General features: G+C 42.2%; 1 protein-coding gene across 1 annotated transcript in view; it reads left to right on the top strand.

Moving 5' to 3' along the window:
• The first annotated feature begins 2128 nt into the window (after nucleotides 1-2128).
• CAND1 (cullin associated and neddylation dissociated 1) overlaps nucleotides 2129-15443 on the top strand; it is a 31398-nt gene continuing 18083 nt past the window's right edge. Inside the window, exons 1-2 of the mRNA XM_030002784.2 lie at nucleotides 2129-2428; nucleotides 7153-7296. Coding sequence (XP_029858644.1) covers nucleotides 2361-2428; nucleotides 7153-7296 — 212 coding nt within the window. The 5' untranslated portion in view covers nucleotides 2129-2360. The remainder of the gene's footprint in view (nucleotides 2429-7152; nucleotides 7297-15443) is intronic.

The following is a 15443-nucleotide window of genomic DNA, read 5'->3' as shown; positions in this document are numbered from 1 at the left end:
GGTCACCACATGGGCAGGACATTTTTGGAACAGATGATCTTTTACCATGCCATAACAACCCGATCCCCATTTAGTACCAAAGTCTTGAATGTAAATAAAGACCGGGTTAGAACAGTTTTTTCCTGCAGTATGTGAGAACTGATAATGTGACACTGACATCTCAGAAACAAATTGTTCCTGGGAACTGTAAGATGCTCAAAAGTCACAGTCACCAAAATGATTTAGAATAGCACTAACATTCACATGGCAAAATACGAATCAATGTGCCAAATGTCAAACATTTGTGCTTCAACTTGTTATGTCTCAGTACTTGAAAGAGGAGCTACACAGTTTTTCTGTGTGTGGTATAATATCATCACAACTCAGACCTCATAAACCATTTTCAGCTGTCACAACCAAGTCAAGGCTGAGTCTACCTTCATCTGTATTGTTCCAGCTGGCTTCCTTGAATATCCAACACAAGCGTCCAAGCAAAATGAAGTAAAGAATTTCCCTCTCTAAAGCTAACCTCTAAATTAAGTATTCCCAAATCAAAGCAGTGAATGGCCTATTTGAAAATCAGTCAGCACTGGGCCAGCTCTCCGACTGCTTCCCCTCACCGCAGTTCCTCTACTCATACTGACGTTCCCCCATTTCTCCCCGGGACACCCACCCCCCCCCTGACTACTCCCATCTTCCTTACTCCATCCCCACATCACACCCCACTGCAATGCCACTAATCCACCACCACGCTGCCCACCTCCTTCTTACCCCGTCCATCATTTTGTGGCATGGTGCTAACTTACCACTGAGCTGCTCTGGGGAATGAGACCAGTACGTATTAAGCTCTCTCTCCAACACTGCTGCCGGACAATTAGCAGCATGAGTATCTTCCAAAATAGCTGCTTGTACACTGTGGCTGGGTGACAGGCCATGGCGGTGACAGACAATTTCTCTCTATCACCTGAGTAAAGAGCACATGCTTTCCATCAGCTGCTGCGCAAAGCTGCCTGCAAGCTGCATGTAATAAATGTCTATTTTAAAGAAAATTTCTTTTTAGTTCAAGTCTTTTTTTTTTAATATGCATAAAGGGATCAAAAAGCACTTCTTTAGGAGTTTTGCTGTACATGCACATAACTGAGAAGGATTAAGGCTATTTAACGCTCTTGTATCTTAGTATGAACCTTAAGGAAGATGTAACATGTGGAAATACTTCCCCAGTTCTTCCACTGCTCCGTATCATGCACAGACAGATCACGGGTTAGGCCCAGAAAAGTAGAAGATTGACATGAACAGCGATGAGGTACGCAAAAAAAAAATATAATTCTCTGAAAGGTTCCCTTTGGCTTCAAAGACCTCTGAAAGCACTCACGTCACATTTTCAAGCTGCTTTCTGCAAAGCACGACCGATGGAAGCATGCCTTTATTTACCAAGAAAATTAATTTTCACATCGCCACTTTTGGCTTCCATCAGACATTTTCCAGAGCGCGCTCAGCTATGACGGGAGCCATTGCACTCGTATGAGAGGGCCTGGAACAGAAGCCGCAGCCTCTGTAACACCAGTGTATGTCCTGGTTTTGTAACAAGGTGAAAAAACACCGTATCTGGTGCCCGGCGCAGGGCACTGACGGGCACTCAGAGGCCTGGTGAACCCTTCCGATGCGGACAGCGCCCGGGTTGGGGGAAAAGTTTATGCACAACCGCGTTTCAGCCGGCTCTCCCTCAGGGGGAGGCGGCTGGCGGCCCTGAGGGGAGGGCCCGCCTCCCCCTGCCCCGCGCTCCGGCCCGGCACCAAAACGAGGCTCCGCATCCCAGCGGGCAACGCGCCGCGGAGGCCCTGCCTTTCCCCCTAAACTACACGTCCCGACGCGCACCGCCAATAGCCCCCGGTGCGACGCGGGCGCGATGCACGCTGGGAAACGTAGTCCTCCTCGGCCTCGCCGCCTCCTCCCGCCACTCTCCAAACGGCGGCCTAAACTTCCCGCCCAGGCTCTGCGCCACGTACGCTCCGGCGTCACACGGCCGCGGGCACCTCCCGCCCGTTGGCGGAGCCAATCAGAAGCGTCGACAGCGCGAAAAGGCGGGGAGGGGGGGAGAAGAGGAGGGAAGCGCTCTCTCGACCTTTGACCCGGCGCCGAGCGCGAGCGGCTGCCCGCCCGCCTCCCCGCCCCTCCCGCCGTGTCAGCCGCAGCCGCAGGAGGCGGCGGACCGCCCGCCCGCCCTCGCCCCCGCCGAGCGCCGGCCCCGGCAACGGGCGAAGTGGAGCCGGCGAGGCCGGGAAGACGCCGCCGCCGCCGCCTCCTCCTCCTCCTCCTTCTTCTCCTCTCCATCTCCCCTCCCTCCTCCTCCCCCCCCCTCCACCCCGGCCGGGTCCGTCAACATGGCGAGCGCCTCGTACCACATCTCCAACCTGCTGGAGAAAATGACGTCCAGCGACAAGGACTTCAGGTAAAAGCCGCCGCCGCCGCACCCCCCGCACCCCCCCCCGCACCCCCTCCGACCCCCCTCCGCCGCCCGGCCCCCGCCGCGGCCGCAGGCCCCCGCTCCGCCCTGCCCCCACGGCCGCCTCCGCGCCGGCCCTGGGCCCTGGCGCCGCGGCTGTCAGGGCGGCGGCAGGTGCCCGGCGGCGGGGAGGCCTGCGGGGCCCGGTACCGCGGGCCCGGGCTGTGCCCGCCTCGGTGCCTCTCGGGGTGGGAGAGGGTCGTTCCTTCCCCTCCCCGGGCCGCCCCTGCGGCGCCGGGGCGCCCGTCTGACGCTACCCCGGGGAGGAGGTTCGCGGGAGGGGAGCGCCTCTTCTCGCTGCCCGTGGAGGACGGGGGCACGGCAGGGCCCGAAAAGCCGAGGCCTCCGCGCGTCGTGGGCAGAGATCCCAGGCGGCCGTGGGGCGCGGGGCGGGGGAGAGCGGAGCCGTCGTCGGGTTTGCTGAGTCGCCTGGGGATAGGCGAGGGAGGAGGTCAGCGTTTGAATTTCTGTCCTCGCAGATGCTCAAAAGCCGGACGGACGAAGCCTTGAGCGACCTGCTGTCGCTGACCCTGCTCCGAGCAGTGGAGGTTGGGCGAGACGACCTCCCCGGCTCCCTTCCCGACCTCAAAAAATACGGATCGTGCGGTTCTGCGAATAGGAGCAGGGAGGGCCACGCAGCACAGCCGGCTTGCACATCCTAAACTCACAGGCTTCCTGGGTGCTGCTTCTTGTAGATAGAGGGGTTTTGTGCCCCTCGTGTGATTTGGTACTGCCTCTAAAAGTCTGTGCATCCAGAGAGAGAAGTTCGGTTAAGTCTTACGGGGACAGGACTGGCATCTGTAATCTTGACCCTAGGATCTGTCGCAGGAGCGCTACTTCTTATTGGATCATTTACTTGCTTTGCAGTAAATTAAAAGCAGATCAAATGCAAACATTTGAGTATCAGAAAATGAAATGGTGTGAGCAAGCTATTAAAAACCAGCAGAGATAATAGCATTTACACAGTAGTTCTAGCAAAGCATCGGGTTAAAAATAATTGTATTTCTTTGTATTGCGTGCAACCCAAAATTCACACTTGAAGCCTTTATTTGTCAGAGAGGGTGCGTGAATAGAGACAGGGAAAAGGCATAGAGTACACTTGGGTTTTGTTGCTTTGCTGCAGCATTACAGTGCTTATAGTTAAAGAACACATAGACACCCAAACAAGTCTCTTGTTAGTATATAAGAATCTAAAGGAAAACAGAGGTGATGATCAAATAACTGTAGAGTTGGATTTTGAATCATCTGGTTTGCTTTTGGCAAACTGTTGTAGCACTGGACACAGATGTGGTAAAGTTATGTGTTTTTCACGTTGATTTCTTTCAGATTTTAGCAGCATGATATTACCTGGAGAATTCAGGCTAGAAATTTTGGAAGTAGAAAAAAAATATTGATTAGTCTAAAAAGAGACAGTCCAGAATCACCTGATTTATTTAAATTGTACTAAAAATAGATTCAAACATTTTTTTCATCTAAATGTTACTGAAGGTGATTTTTACTTTTATCGCACTCCTTTGTTTCTGTGATTAAGTGAGCTTTCCGTTTTGTGCTTATGGGGAGGATGACTTACAAAAATTTCTACTGGAATTAGTGACTAAATACTGTTTTTGATGAGGTTAAAACTTTCTGCATAAAAGGTGTAGGTCACACCTGTCAAATGCGGTAGTAGCAAGCACTTTTTTTCCCAGCTACATGTAGTTAAAACTTGTTTTGTAGTTGCTTTAGGAGAGCACACTTTAGAAATTACCTGTTCTAGGAGCTTTAAACAACTTTGGAATTCTCAAATATTAAAAAAAAAAAATTCTTAGCATAGATTAAGATCTGAATTTACAAACAAAAAAAAAATGAGTGATGATAGACCTTTACAAATGGGCTGTTAGGCAATAACACATTTGTTGTGGTTTAACCCCAGCCGGCAACCAAGCACCACGCAGCTGCTCGCTCACTTCCCCCCCACCCAGTGGGATGGGGGAGAGAATCAGAGGGAAGAAAGTAAAACTCGTGGGTTGAGATAAGAACAGTTTAATAGAACAGAAGGGAAGAAAATAATAATGGTAATAATAATTATAATAAAATGACAATAATAACAATAAAAAATTGGAATATACAAAACAAGTGATGCACAATGCAATTGCTTACCACTCACTGACCGATGCCCAGTTAGTCCCCAAGCAGCGATCCCCACCAGCCGAGCCCCCACAGTTTATGTACTGGGCATGACGTCACATGGTATGGAATACCCCTGTGGCCAGTTTGGGTCAGCTGTCCTGGCTGTGTCCCCTCCCAACTCCTTGTGCCCCTCCAGCCTTCTTGCTGGCTGGGCATGAGAAGCTGAAGAATCCTTGACTTAGTCTAAACACTACTTTGCAGCAACTGAAAACATCAGTGTGTTATCAACATTCTTCTCATACTGAATCCAAGACATAGCACTATACCAGCTACTAGAAAGAAAATTAACTCTATCCCAGCCGAAACCAGGACAACATTTTATGAAACTATGTGTATAATGTGTTTGCATAATGAATAAAATAGTATTTAGTAGTAGTAATTGTAAGTGCATTTATTCTTAGATCATGTATATTTGAAGAGGGACATTGTAGTTAACTTGTTGAGATCCGGGAGCTGAGTATAAACCACAGTTCAAGTAACCACTTTACTGTGAAATTTAATCCTCCATTTGTTGGATAAACTGACTTGTCCCATGCAAATGTTTTTGGCATTTATTGTCCAGAAGCTTGGACTTAAATTCTAAAATGGGCAGTAATGTAAGGTGGCAGTTCACTGTGTTGCTGTGGGAGAAGCAGTGTCCTCACTGGAGGAGGAGAATGACTACTCTGAGTACAAGGTATGAGGAGCTGCTGACATGCTGCTGCTTTGTACCGGGTAAAGTTTGATGTGCCTGAGGAGGAAGCAGTTGTGACTAAAGGCCATATCTAAACTACTCAAAACCATGTTTCTAAATACCAGCTACCTTAAAGTAAAGTTGCCAGGGCTCCCCACACTACCATGGGGTTTTGGGTTGGGTTTGTTTTTTTTTTTTTTTAACGGAGGAGTCTGCCAGGAGGACTCCTCAGTTGCAGTTGAGTGCAGAAGCTGCTGATGCACTGACGGTGTGCAAGCTCTGCTTAGTTTAGTAGGTGATGAGTGCATGTGAACTCATAAGGCTAGGAAATGGGAGCTATTGAGCAAGGAGGTGAGGGAAGCTATTAAGAAGGTTTAAGAAAAGGAGGTAAATATAGGAGTAACATGGGGACAATTTTTGAACATACTAGTACTGCGTGACTTTGTGTATATCCTTATTCCTATCCTATCTGTCCATTACCTTTACTTACCAAGTGGCTTTTTTCCTTGCTGTGCTTAAAAGCTGATGCCATTCGCATTCATCATCTGTTTATGTGCACATCTGGTCCCTGTCAGATTACAGGCTTGCTTCAGTGGGACTTGGGAGTGAATGAAAAATGAGTGAGGTCTTATCTTAGAAACACCTTGAGACTATTAGACTGGAATTACTGTGTTAAGAGACAGGACAAGTTGAGGTCCATTATGTGAGGGCAGGCATCTGGCTTTTGTGATGCATATTAAGACTATGCAGAGTCTTGGCTTTCATTTTCAATAAAAAAGTATCTAGCATGTCAGGCTGTAGAGATAACCTTCCAAGTACGACCTGAGCTCAAGTGATGTCTGCCTGAGGCTGATGTGCCTGGAGTCCAAATGTCAACCTTAACTTTTAATTACAAACCATTTTTGTCTGGGGCTTTGAGTGAGAGTTGGGATTGAGTTCTGAAGCCCATGGGATTTGTAATTAAGTAATACATCTGTATTACCTTTTCTGAGAAGAGAGGGCCCTTACAAAAGAAGAACAGACTGGAAAACAAACTTCAGAAGGAAATGAAACAAAAGGCATAAAAGCAATATTTTTGTAAAGTCATTTCTCAGTGTGTTCTTATATTGGAGGATATGACTGTTACTGAATAGGAAATTAATTGATATGAAAGGTGATTTTATTTGCTTGGTCTTTCCAGAATTAATCTTGGTCTTTAATGTGGCACCCTGGATTGAGGGCTGGATAAACATGATTGGCTGTTTTCTGGATTATAAACAAACTAGTCTGTACAGGGCAAGAAAATGAAAAACATGTAAAATGTAGCTTCACCTTTATTTCTCCCTTCATTAATGTTTGGCTTTTGTGAACTTTATGGGAGGATGTTTGAAAAACCCTGTATTTTTCTTCTTGCTTAAAAGTTGCTTTAAAATAAACTCAGAGCAGAGGTTAATTTTTTTAACAAACTTAAAAAAAAGCACTTTTTTTTTTTTTTACAACATCAGCATAGCTAATGAAAGGATTACTTAAAATCTGGGAAAGTGTCAGTTTTTCTTTGTGGGGATAATTTGGAATACAATGTAAACAGCGGAAGTAAAATATGTAGCTGTTGTCATCAGGGAAGGATGATGATCTAACTAAAAGTTATTGTCACTTTTAAATACAATTTTTCTCCTTTTTATTCTAGAACTAAAATAAATGCTAGTTGCATCACAAAACAGGCAACAGTAATCCAATGCTAAACGTGATTTATTTGATAACAAATGGTGGAAACTGAGAATCTTGAATCCTGAGCACTGTGAATAACCTGTATCCTTTTAGCGATAATTATCTGGCTATCTTTTGTCAGGTTTATGGCTACTAATGACTTGATGACAGAACTACAGAAAGATTCTATCAAGCTGGATGATGACAGTGAAAGAAAGGTGGTGAAGATGATTTTGAAACTACTGGAAGATAAAAATGGTGAGGTGCAAAACTTAGCTGTCAAATGGTAGGTATTCTTGTTCTATGGTGTAAAGAATTGTTTAATGACTGAACAACATAAAGCATTTTTTAAAAACTTGAAGGACCACTGCTATGCAAAATAATTGTGAAATTGATGTCTACAAAGGAACCCTTGTACTTGTAGGCTACCTGCCTTAATTGTAGTTTCTTACAGAACTGTCTTTTGTTGACATTACGGATTAACATTTGGGGTTTCAGGTGACAAATAGTGCATGCAGTCCTTCCTGAAAGCATACGAATGACATGTTTGTTCTTTGGTGATAATCCTTGAATGCTGAATAGATTTTAAAAGATTATAATTCATTGGTAGTTGCCATGTTGATATTTGACTGTGAGAAGGTAGATGATGTGTAGGGCAAGAATTGCAGTATTGGAATAGTTTTCAAGCAGAGATAAAAACATAAAAAGGTAAGTATATGGTCTTAGTTATCAAATACAGAACTTAGGTCTTCACTAACATTCAGAATACTGTGTTAATGGTTTTACATGCTTACAGGAACTGTAAATGTTTTATGGGGTCAGGGTACAGTTACTTGCATTTCAGAGACTTCTGTTGCTTCAGTGCCCTCTCTTCCTCACTTTATTTAACTTTACAAGTAGCGTGGCTTTTCAAGAGCACCCTTTGAAGAGGTGCTACATTTATTATGACTTACTTTTTGTTCTTGGCCCTTCTGACTTTTTGTGCCCTTTAAGGAGGGTCTCCCTGTTAAGCTTCTAGTGTTCCTGAGAGTATTTCTTGTTCGTGAGGTCAGTTTTGTGGTTTTTTTTTTAATATTACATCTATGCTACTTATGTTTCATGAGGCATGGATTGAAGTAAACTTGCTACGCAAGAGCTTGGGACAGCTTTGAAGAGAAGTTTCACATTGTGACTAGCTGAATTAGTTTGCTTCAGCATGTTATTCTTTACAGTTTGCCCTATCAGACTAGCAAAGCAGATGATTAAAGCCTGTGTGTACATCTGCTTATTTACTTAGAAGCAGTGCTTGCTTCAGCTTCTGAAATATTTTAAATGATAGTAACCAAAACCTTGCACAGAGAAACTAGTGTAGGAATAGCGAGTAGTCAAATTTTAATATTAGCAGTGTAGTAATATAATTATCACTACTTTTTCACTACTCTCATCAGGGTTGCAGTGGTGTTAAAATGTGTCTTCCCCCACCTTTTTTTTAACAAATACCACAAAATACTATGCTTCTTTTTAATTCAGACTTCTGAAATGTCAAAGTTCCTTGTGGTACAGCTTAAGTACTATGGCTTTGAAACAGATTGCTTATACTCAATCAGAAGAGTAGATTATTATGAAATTTGGCTGAGTCTTAGAATTGTCTTTGTGTGAAATAGCATTTTGTGTAAAAGCTATGTTGCAGCATACATGCAGTACTACTCTTTAATGTACATCCTAAAGTTATCCTGAAGTTTAGATTAATGCACATAGACATAGCTTACACATCACAATCTTTAATGGCAATGTTAGAATTTTGGACCTAAAGTGCAAGTAATGTTTATTAAAACATGAAAGAAAGATTGCAAAGGAAAGAGAATGAGGAAATAGATGGCTGCATGTGTATGTGTGCATGTGCCCGCGTCCTGTTCTTATTAACCATTCTTGTATTTTTAAAGTTTATTTTGACATACTGATAAAATTCTTGGATTTAATTAAAATGACAGGATCTGTTTAAAGTTTGGAGTCTTTTTGACAAATCCCAATAATGTTAAAGAACAGTGTTAAATTTACTGTAGTGGGACAAGAAACATGATGGAGAAGTTTACAGGTAAATTGTGAACATTTGTCTAGAACATGTACATTCTTGAACATATCAAGTTCTTTTTGGCGTCCCAATCACTTGCAGATATGGTTTGAGGACAAAAAAACCCTACACTAAAAGAGTCTTCTCTTCTTAAGGCAGCTTATACTCATGGTATTGTTCCATGACAGTTTTAAGCCAGTCTAAGCTAATGCTGCTGCTGCTCTGCTGTTCTCACCCTCCTTGTCCCTTTTCTTGCACCGTTGCTTATCTGATTTTGTTGTAGAGTGGTTTGGGGACTTGGTTTTCTTCTGGCTTAGTGCTTCTCCTGCAATCAGATGAACACTGGTGGAAACAGTAGTGGGGGTGAAGGGTGGGAGAGGTTGAACACTATTAAGCTGTTCTGAGCTTAAGACAGTTCAAGCTCATCTAAAGTCTTCCATCTCTACTACAACACTGGGCGTAAGCCTGATTCGTTGGGAAGTTAAATTCAGCCAGCATATTTTTCTTGACTTTTTGGTTTTTAAATATTTTGTGTTGTTGTTCTTTACTTGTGTATTTCTGTTATGGATTTGCTGGCACTTTTAGCTGAGGAAAGCATAAACTGTGTTTAGATCACTATTAATTTAAATGCTCTGGTGAACTTTAGAAACTATCAGCAGGAGCTTTCATCACACTGGTGCTTGATGACCCATTTAAGTATAGATTTCCTCTCTCATAGAAAAAGGATTTAAGACAACTGTATGTACCTTTCAGTCTGTATTTGAGACAGATTTTTCCTTGAGGAAGGGGGGATGGGAGCTTCCTCTACAGGTGGATCAATGGAAACACTGTGAATGGCAAAGGTATTGATCACTCCTTGAGCAGGTAAGAATGTCTTGCGGGAGGATCACTCTTTCAAGGTTTGACTCTTGAGGTCACTGAGCAGAGCAGATTTAAAACAACTTGGGGCAGCCTTAAAGCAGCATTTATTTTTAGGCAAGTGTAGCAACAAGTAAGCAGTGTTCCTGGTTTTGCCTTACCTGCTGCTTGCTTTCACATTTGGGTAGAAAGGGCTCTATTGGTTAAAATGCCGATGAACTTGTTTCTTATTATCTCTTCAAAGCACACTAGTGATTTTGTTCTTGATCCTTTCAGTTATATTACACTGGTTTTGGACAGGATAAAACATTTTGGTTTTTGGTTAGCAGGAGTCAGGCTGAGAGTTCATGGATATTTGGGTAGCTACCTTGCAGGAAGATTGTGCAGTTCATTTCTGAATAAAAATGAAAATTAATGAGCTGCCTTGGTACTCTTGGAGTAAAAGCTCTAAGTTTTGACTCTACGGAAGGGAAAGGAGTGTATTTGTCAAGCTTCTGTTACTGCAGGCAGCAGATGCAAACTAGGTCAGTAACTGCAGGTTGCTCACCTTGTTTTTCTTAAGAGCATGTAAAATTTTAAATGTATTCTTGTTGTCTGCATTTTTCCTGGAGGAGTTGTTTTTTGCTTCACCTGATAGTCATAGGCTCTTTTACAGTCAGCCAATGTAGAAAATGCTATTGGACATTCTTACGGCGTATTCTTAGTTTAAGGTTCTTAGTGTAGTCCAGCATGGTACCCTGTGCACCTTATGGCAGTAGTAGTTACACTGCCTTGTAGATCTATCCAAGATTATGTGCATCTGGATTAGAAAAGCAGTATGGTTTGTCTAAGCGTAGGTGTTGTGTTGGATGGACTGTTTGTTCTTCATTGCTGATAATGTTGATAATGTTTTGTTAACCCAAATTGCACATTGTTTCATATGTTCAGTGTTGCAGTTTAAAGATGAACTGCTTCTCATTTTGAGCAGTTATCTATGGTTTGATATTCTGCCACTTAAACCTATACTTGTAAATTTTTATTGTTTCACACTGTGAAATGTTTCCTGAAACCTGTAAAAAACCCAAACAAATGCATATATATATATTTTTTTTTTTTCTGGAAAAAAAAAAAGAAGATGGGATTAAAGTAAGTACTTTCAGCAATTACTCCCTTGTGACACTGTAGTTTCTCTGCATTTATCACAGTGAGTTCTCTGGGCAGTAGTTCAATATAGGAAACCCTGCTTGATGCTGTGAGTGTGAGTCATTAGTGTGAGCAGGATGATGCACATATTGGCTGTTGTGTGGCTGATCCGGTTCAGCAGCTTTAAAGAGTTTTGGATGCTGTGGTAATACGCTGCTGCACATCACGCTATACTGGTGATTTGAATCTTTTCTTTTTTTTTTTTTTTTTTTCCCATTTGTGAATTTTAACTTTTCCCTGTAAGTAAATGTGCTTATTTGATAGCTGTTAAAACATGCCAGTTTGAGACTATAATTGATTATGAGTTGGTGTCCCCCTTCCTAATAAGGAGCTACACTATGAGCACCTTTATTTTCAAATGTATGTAACTTAAAGGAGACAGTGTGTTATAGTCGCTGTTTATTTCCATAGGCAGCTGAATGAGCTTTTGACTTTAAGAGAAACTGGACACAATTTATTGGCTAGCGAATGGGAAAATATCAAAGAGCACTTAAAACAATATCTGAAACTGTCTTCAAATGTGTAAAATACACACTTAAGTGCAAAAGCTTTGCATTCAGAACTGATTTAATAAAAGAAGGTTATAGTTTATTTTTGACTTCTGATAAGCTTAGTAAGGTCTGTAAGGGATAAGTACTGATTTTAAAGGCCAGGAAAGTTTGAGGCAGTCTTTTTAAAAATTTACTTCATAATTGGTATGTCAGCTTTATGGAACCAATGGGCTGAATAAATAGGACGAAGACACTAATTCAGGTAAAATCTGGTTTAACACTTTCTAGAAACTGTAATTTCAAGTGTTTATTTGAATGACTTTGTCATTTTGGTGGTTTGGTCATCTTTAAAACAGCAAAAAAGTATTTCCTGTACTTAATTGGGATGAATCTACCAGCTTTCACTGTGATTATTTTAGTTACTCATAGGTTACACTTGAAAAATAAGCATATTTAAATTAGAAGAATTTAGTAGTTGTTCAATAGTTCAGGTTCAAAAAAAATCCTTACCATCATTTCAGATGTTTTCACTTATGGAACAACTGTTTTCTGGTGGAGGTCTGCTTCTGGTCTGTTAAAGTTGATGTATAAAAGGATGGTGTCAGCTGCAGATCTCTAGGGCGTGGAAGATGTATTTTCATAGAGCTGCACAAATCATTGCAAACTGCAAAAAGCAGAAGATGTGACCTTTCTAGCAGTGAAAGGAGGGATGACGTTGCCACCTGGAATCTCACCAACCAGATAGCAAACTCTCTCGCTACTGATCAAAAGCAAACTTTCAGGATTGCTACTATGAAGGTTTGCCATATTTTTGAAAGGATACTCTTATTGAGTTTTATATGAATACACTTCTGTAATTGTACATGTGCTTGTTCCTGCTTCCTAGTGCTTCTGTTTACAGTACTTCTGTCGAACCATGCAGTGTTACAGATGTGAAATGGTTTCTACAGGTTCTGCACTTGCACCTTTGTAAACCATAGTATTTTGACTGAAATGCACAGGGAATTTCTCTGGACTACTGTGGACAGTCACCATACCTTGGAATTGTGATTGTTTCTGTTCTAGGTGATTTGTGCTTGCTTCACTTGCAAAACAATTTACTATGCAGCAAGGGTAGAGGAGTGCAACAATGCTGTGAGTAGCCACTGACTGACAGTGGTGTGTATTTGAAGAGAAGCTAGTGATGTGTCAATGAAACACGGTGAAGGGAAAGCTTGTCTGAAGAGTGAAATCCAGTTGTGGAGAAAGCTGTGAGTTTTCTGAGCAACTAGAGAAAATGTTTCAACTTTTAGGAATGCAGTCAGGGATGGCTCGATGTATTTGAGTCTGGGAGATAATGCTTGGTAATAATCTGTGTGTTGGCAAATGCTTGTGTGTTGGCAAATTTATTGGGAATTTATCTGTTGGAGGAAAAAGGTCTTTACCAGTATCAGGGTCCAGAAATTATTTTAATAAGACTGCAGTATTAATTTAACATAATTGAAGCAGTAAAATGACCAGATTAGATTGTGGATATGGTCCTTTAAACACCTACTCTCAGGGGTTTAGTAGCTGTGGAGATGTTTTGATGGAATCTAAAGATTCCGGTACAGTGCCCTTTCCGTAAATTAAAGGGCAGTGTCGGGTTAGGGCCTGAGGTTTGGCTGCTTTTAACAAAGGGTGCTCTGTCAGATGTTCATTTCTGCAGGAGTAGGTGTACCTGCTGAAGCAAGTGAGAAACTATTCCATAACGTCTTCGTTTCTGTGCACTTAAAGGGCTTCTTTTTATGCCTTTCATCAGATACCAGTCAGTATCTCAAGTAACAGTTCTCTTGAGATTATCTGTATGCTGTATCTTCTAGAAATGTTGCATGAAAGTTGTTTTTCTGTATTTATTATTAAGGTATCTGCGTATCTCTGTAAAATACTCTGCAAAATGAGTAAATTGCAATCTTCCTGAATTTGTGGCATTGGGGTGATCATAATGCATCAATTTCAGATGTCTGTGGCCAATTAGGTCTAATGTCAAATTAATTCCAAGTTTTGTGCATTAACAAAACTTGAGTTAGTTGTATGTGATATTTCAGTGCATGGGTTTGGTAAATATGTTTTGCCTTTGCTGCTTTGGTTTTTTTTCTGTTTTGTTTTGGTTGGTTGGGTTTTGGGTTTTGGGGTTGTTTTTGGTTTTTTTTTTTTTTTTTTTTTTTTTTTTTTATTCCGAAATTGCCAGTATTTTCAGCACATTTTACCACACAAGCAGGTTGATGGTGGGTAAGGAGAGAAGGAAACCAAGCAGGCTACAGTTCGTGAAGGCAGGCATGGAAAGCGGTAGGTGTGATTGTCTTGGGAATTGCGTATTCCTGGCTGTTAATCTAAGTGCTGTGCCTCGAGTGCAAGCACTGTTCTGAGTTCTTGGGGGTAAGGCATTATGAGCATGGCCATTGAAAGAGAAGCTCCTAAGTTTGCCTAACATGGTGACAGACCACTAATGCCAAAACTTTGCACCTTACTCTGGTTACTGTCATATTGTAAGTCACACTTAGTGCTTGAATGTAAGGGCTTGCTTTATATAATAGGTGAATCTCCTTTATCCATGTCCTTCTTCTGTCTGCACTTCTTGCTTGCTGCCTTTTGCTTCTGTTGGGCATTTTTTATGATAATTAGCTCTTGCTGCTGTGAATTCTTGGACCTGGGAGAGAAGGGTAGCAGCATTGGGGTACATAAAACAGGTTTTGGGATGGAAGATGTATTTTGGTTTTGGCCTACCATATAGATCTGTGTCCGCTAGTTGTCCAAGAGTGAAGGCCATAGATCTCTGCCCTTTGAGTTGAGCTGGAATTACTGGCTTGCAGTCTTCTGGATCTGAGCCTAGTCCTCCAGTCTACTTCCCTCCAACAGTTGCATGTAACAGTTTAGTTTGAGCTGTTGGAACACTGTTTTTGTTGTTTTTTTTTTTTTTTTTCAGGAGTGGGGAAAATGGGTGACCAGATCAGGTGGAACAATGTTTTTTGAGGGTCTACAGTTGTCCTGTGGTGTGAACTATATGGTGGAGAGGGATGGCTTTGGAATGACTGAGAGGACTTCTAAGGCAGGAAGCGTGAAAGTTGTGGGGAACTCTGAGTGTGTTTGGAGCCTTTATACGAGAAGGAATGGAAAACTTGGTGCTCTGAGGCTGAAGAGAAGACTGAGTTTCAGAGGAACTTGGAACATGGGGGTTTGATTTACCCTGTAGGTCCTTCTAAATTATGTTTGACCAGACTGTTCCTCTTGTTTTTCCATGCACACTCGAAAGGACAATTGCTCTGACCAGAAGTGGGGATTGCTAAAGTGACTTGTTCAAAATGAACAAATTCATTTTCAAGTTTGATTATACATTGAGGAGTTAATTCAATATGGTCCAATGTGCCAAGTCACATTAAAAAAAAATGGTGAGAGAGTACAAAGCATGTATAGGTCAACAAGTAAAATTAATACGAGGTAACACTTCCTTGTTAACAGCACTTTGGAATTAAGCTACACATCCTTAGATCTCCACTGCTAAAGCAATGTAGTAAGTTGTCTTTTTTTTCCCTCAGCAGTACCAGCAAGATAGTAAACATGTGAGGTTGTCTTGTCATTTGTGGCAAATGTAGTACTGAGCTCCTAAACTAACTTCAGTGCCTTTATGCTGAATGCCATAGCCTTAAGCCTTTCCTTCCGAGTAGTGATCTGTGACCTGTGTGTTCCCTTGCAGCTGCCTGGCTGACAGTTTTATTAGCTAGTAGTGAACCCAGGGTCCAGCTGTGTTCCTGGAGAGTTAGACTTAAACTCCAGAGCCATTTCCAGTCAAACAAGAAAAACCGTTTCGCTTGTCATCTTGTACATTGTGTGCTT

The sequence above is a fragment of the Aquila chrysaetos genome, chromosome 26, assembly GCF_900496995.4.
Source record: "Aquila chrysaetos chrysaetos chromosome 26, bAquChr1.4, whole genome shotgun sequence".
Taxonomy (NCBI): Eukaryota; Metazoa; Chordata; class Aves; order Accipitriformes; family Accipitridae; genus Aquila; species Aquila chrysaetos.
Note: the sequence above shows the minus strand (reverse complement) of the source record. Positions and strands in the feature narration are given on the sequence as shown.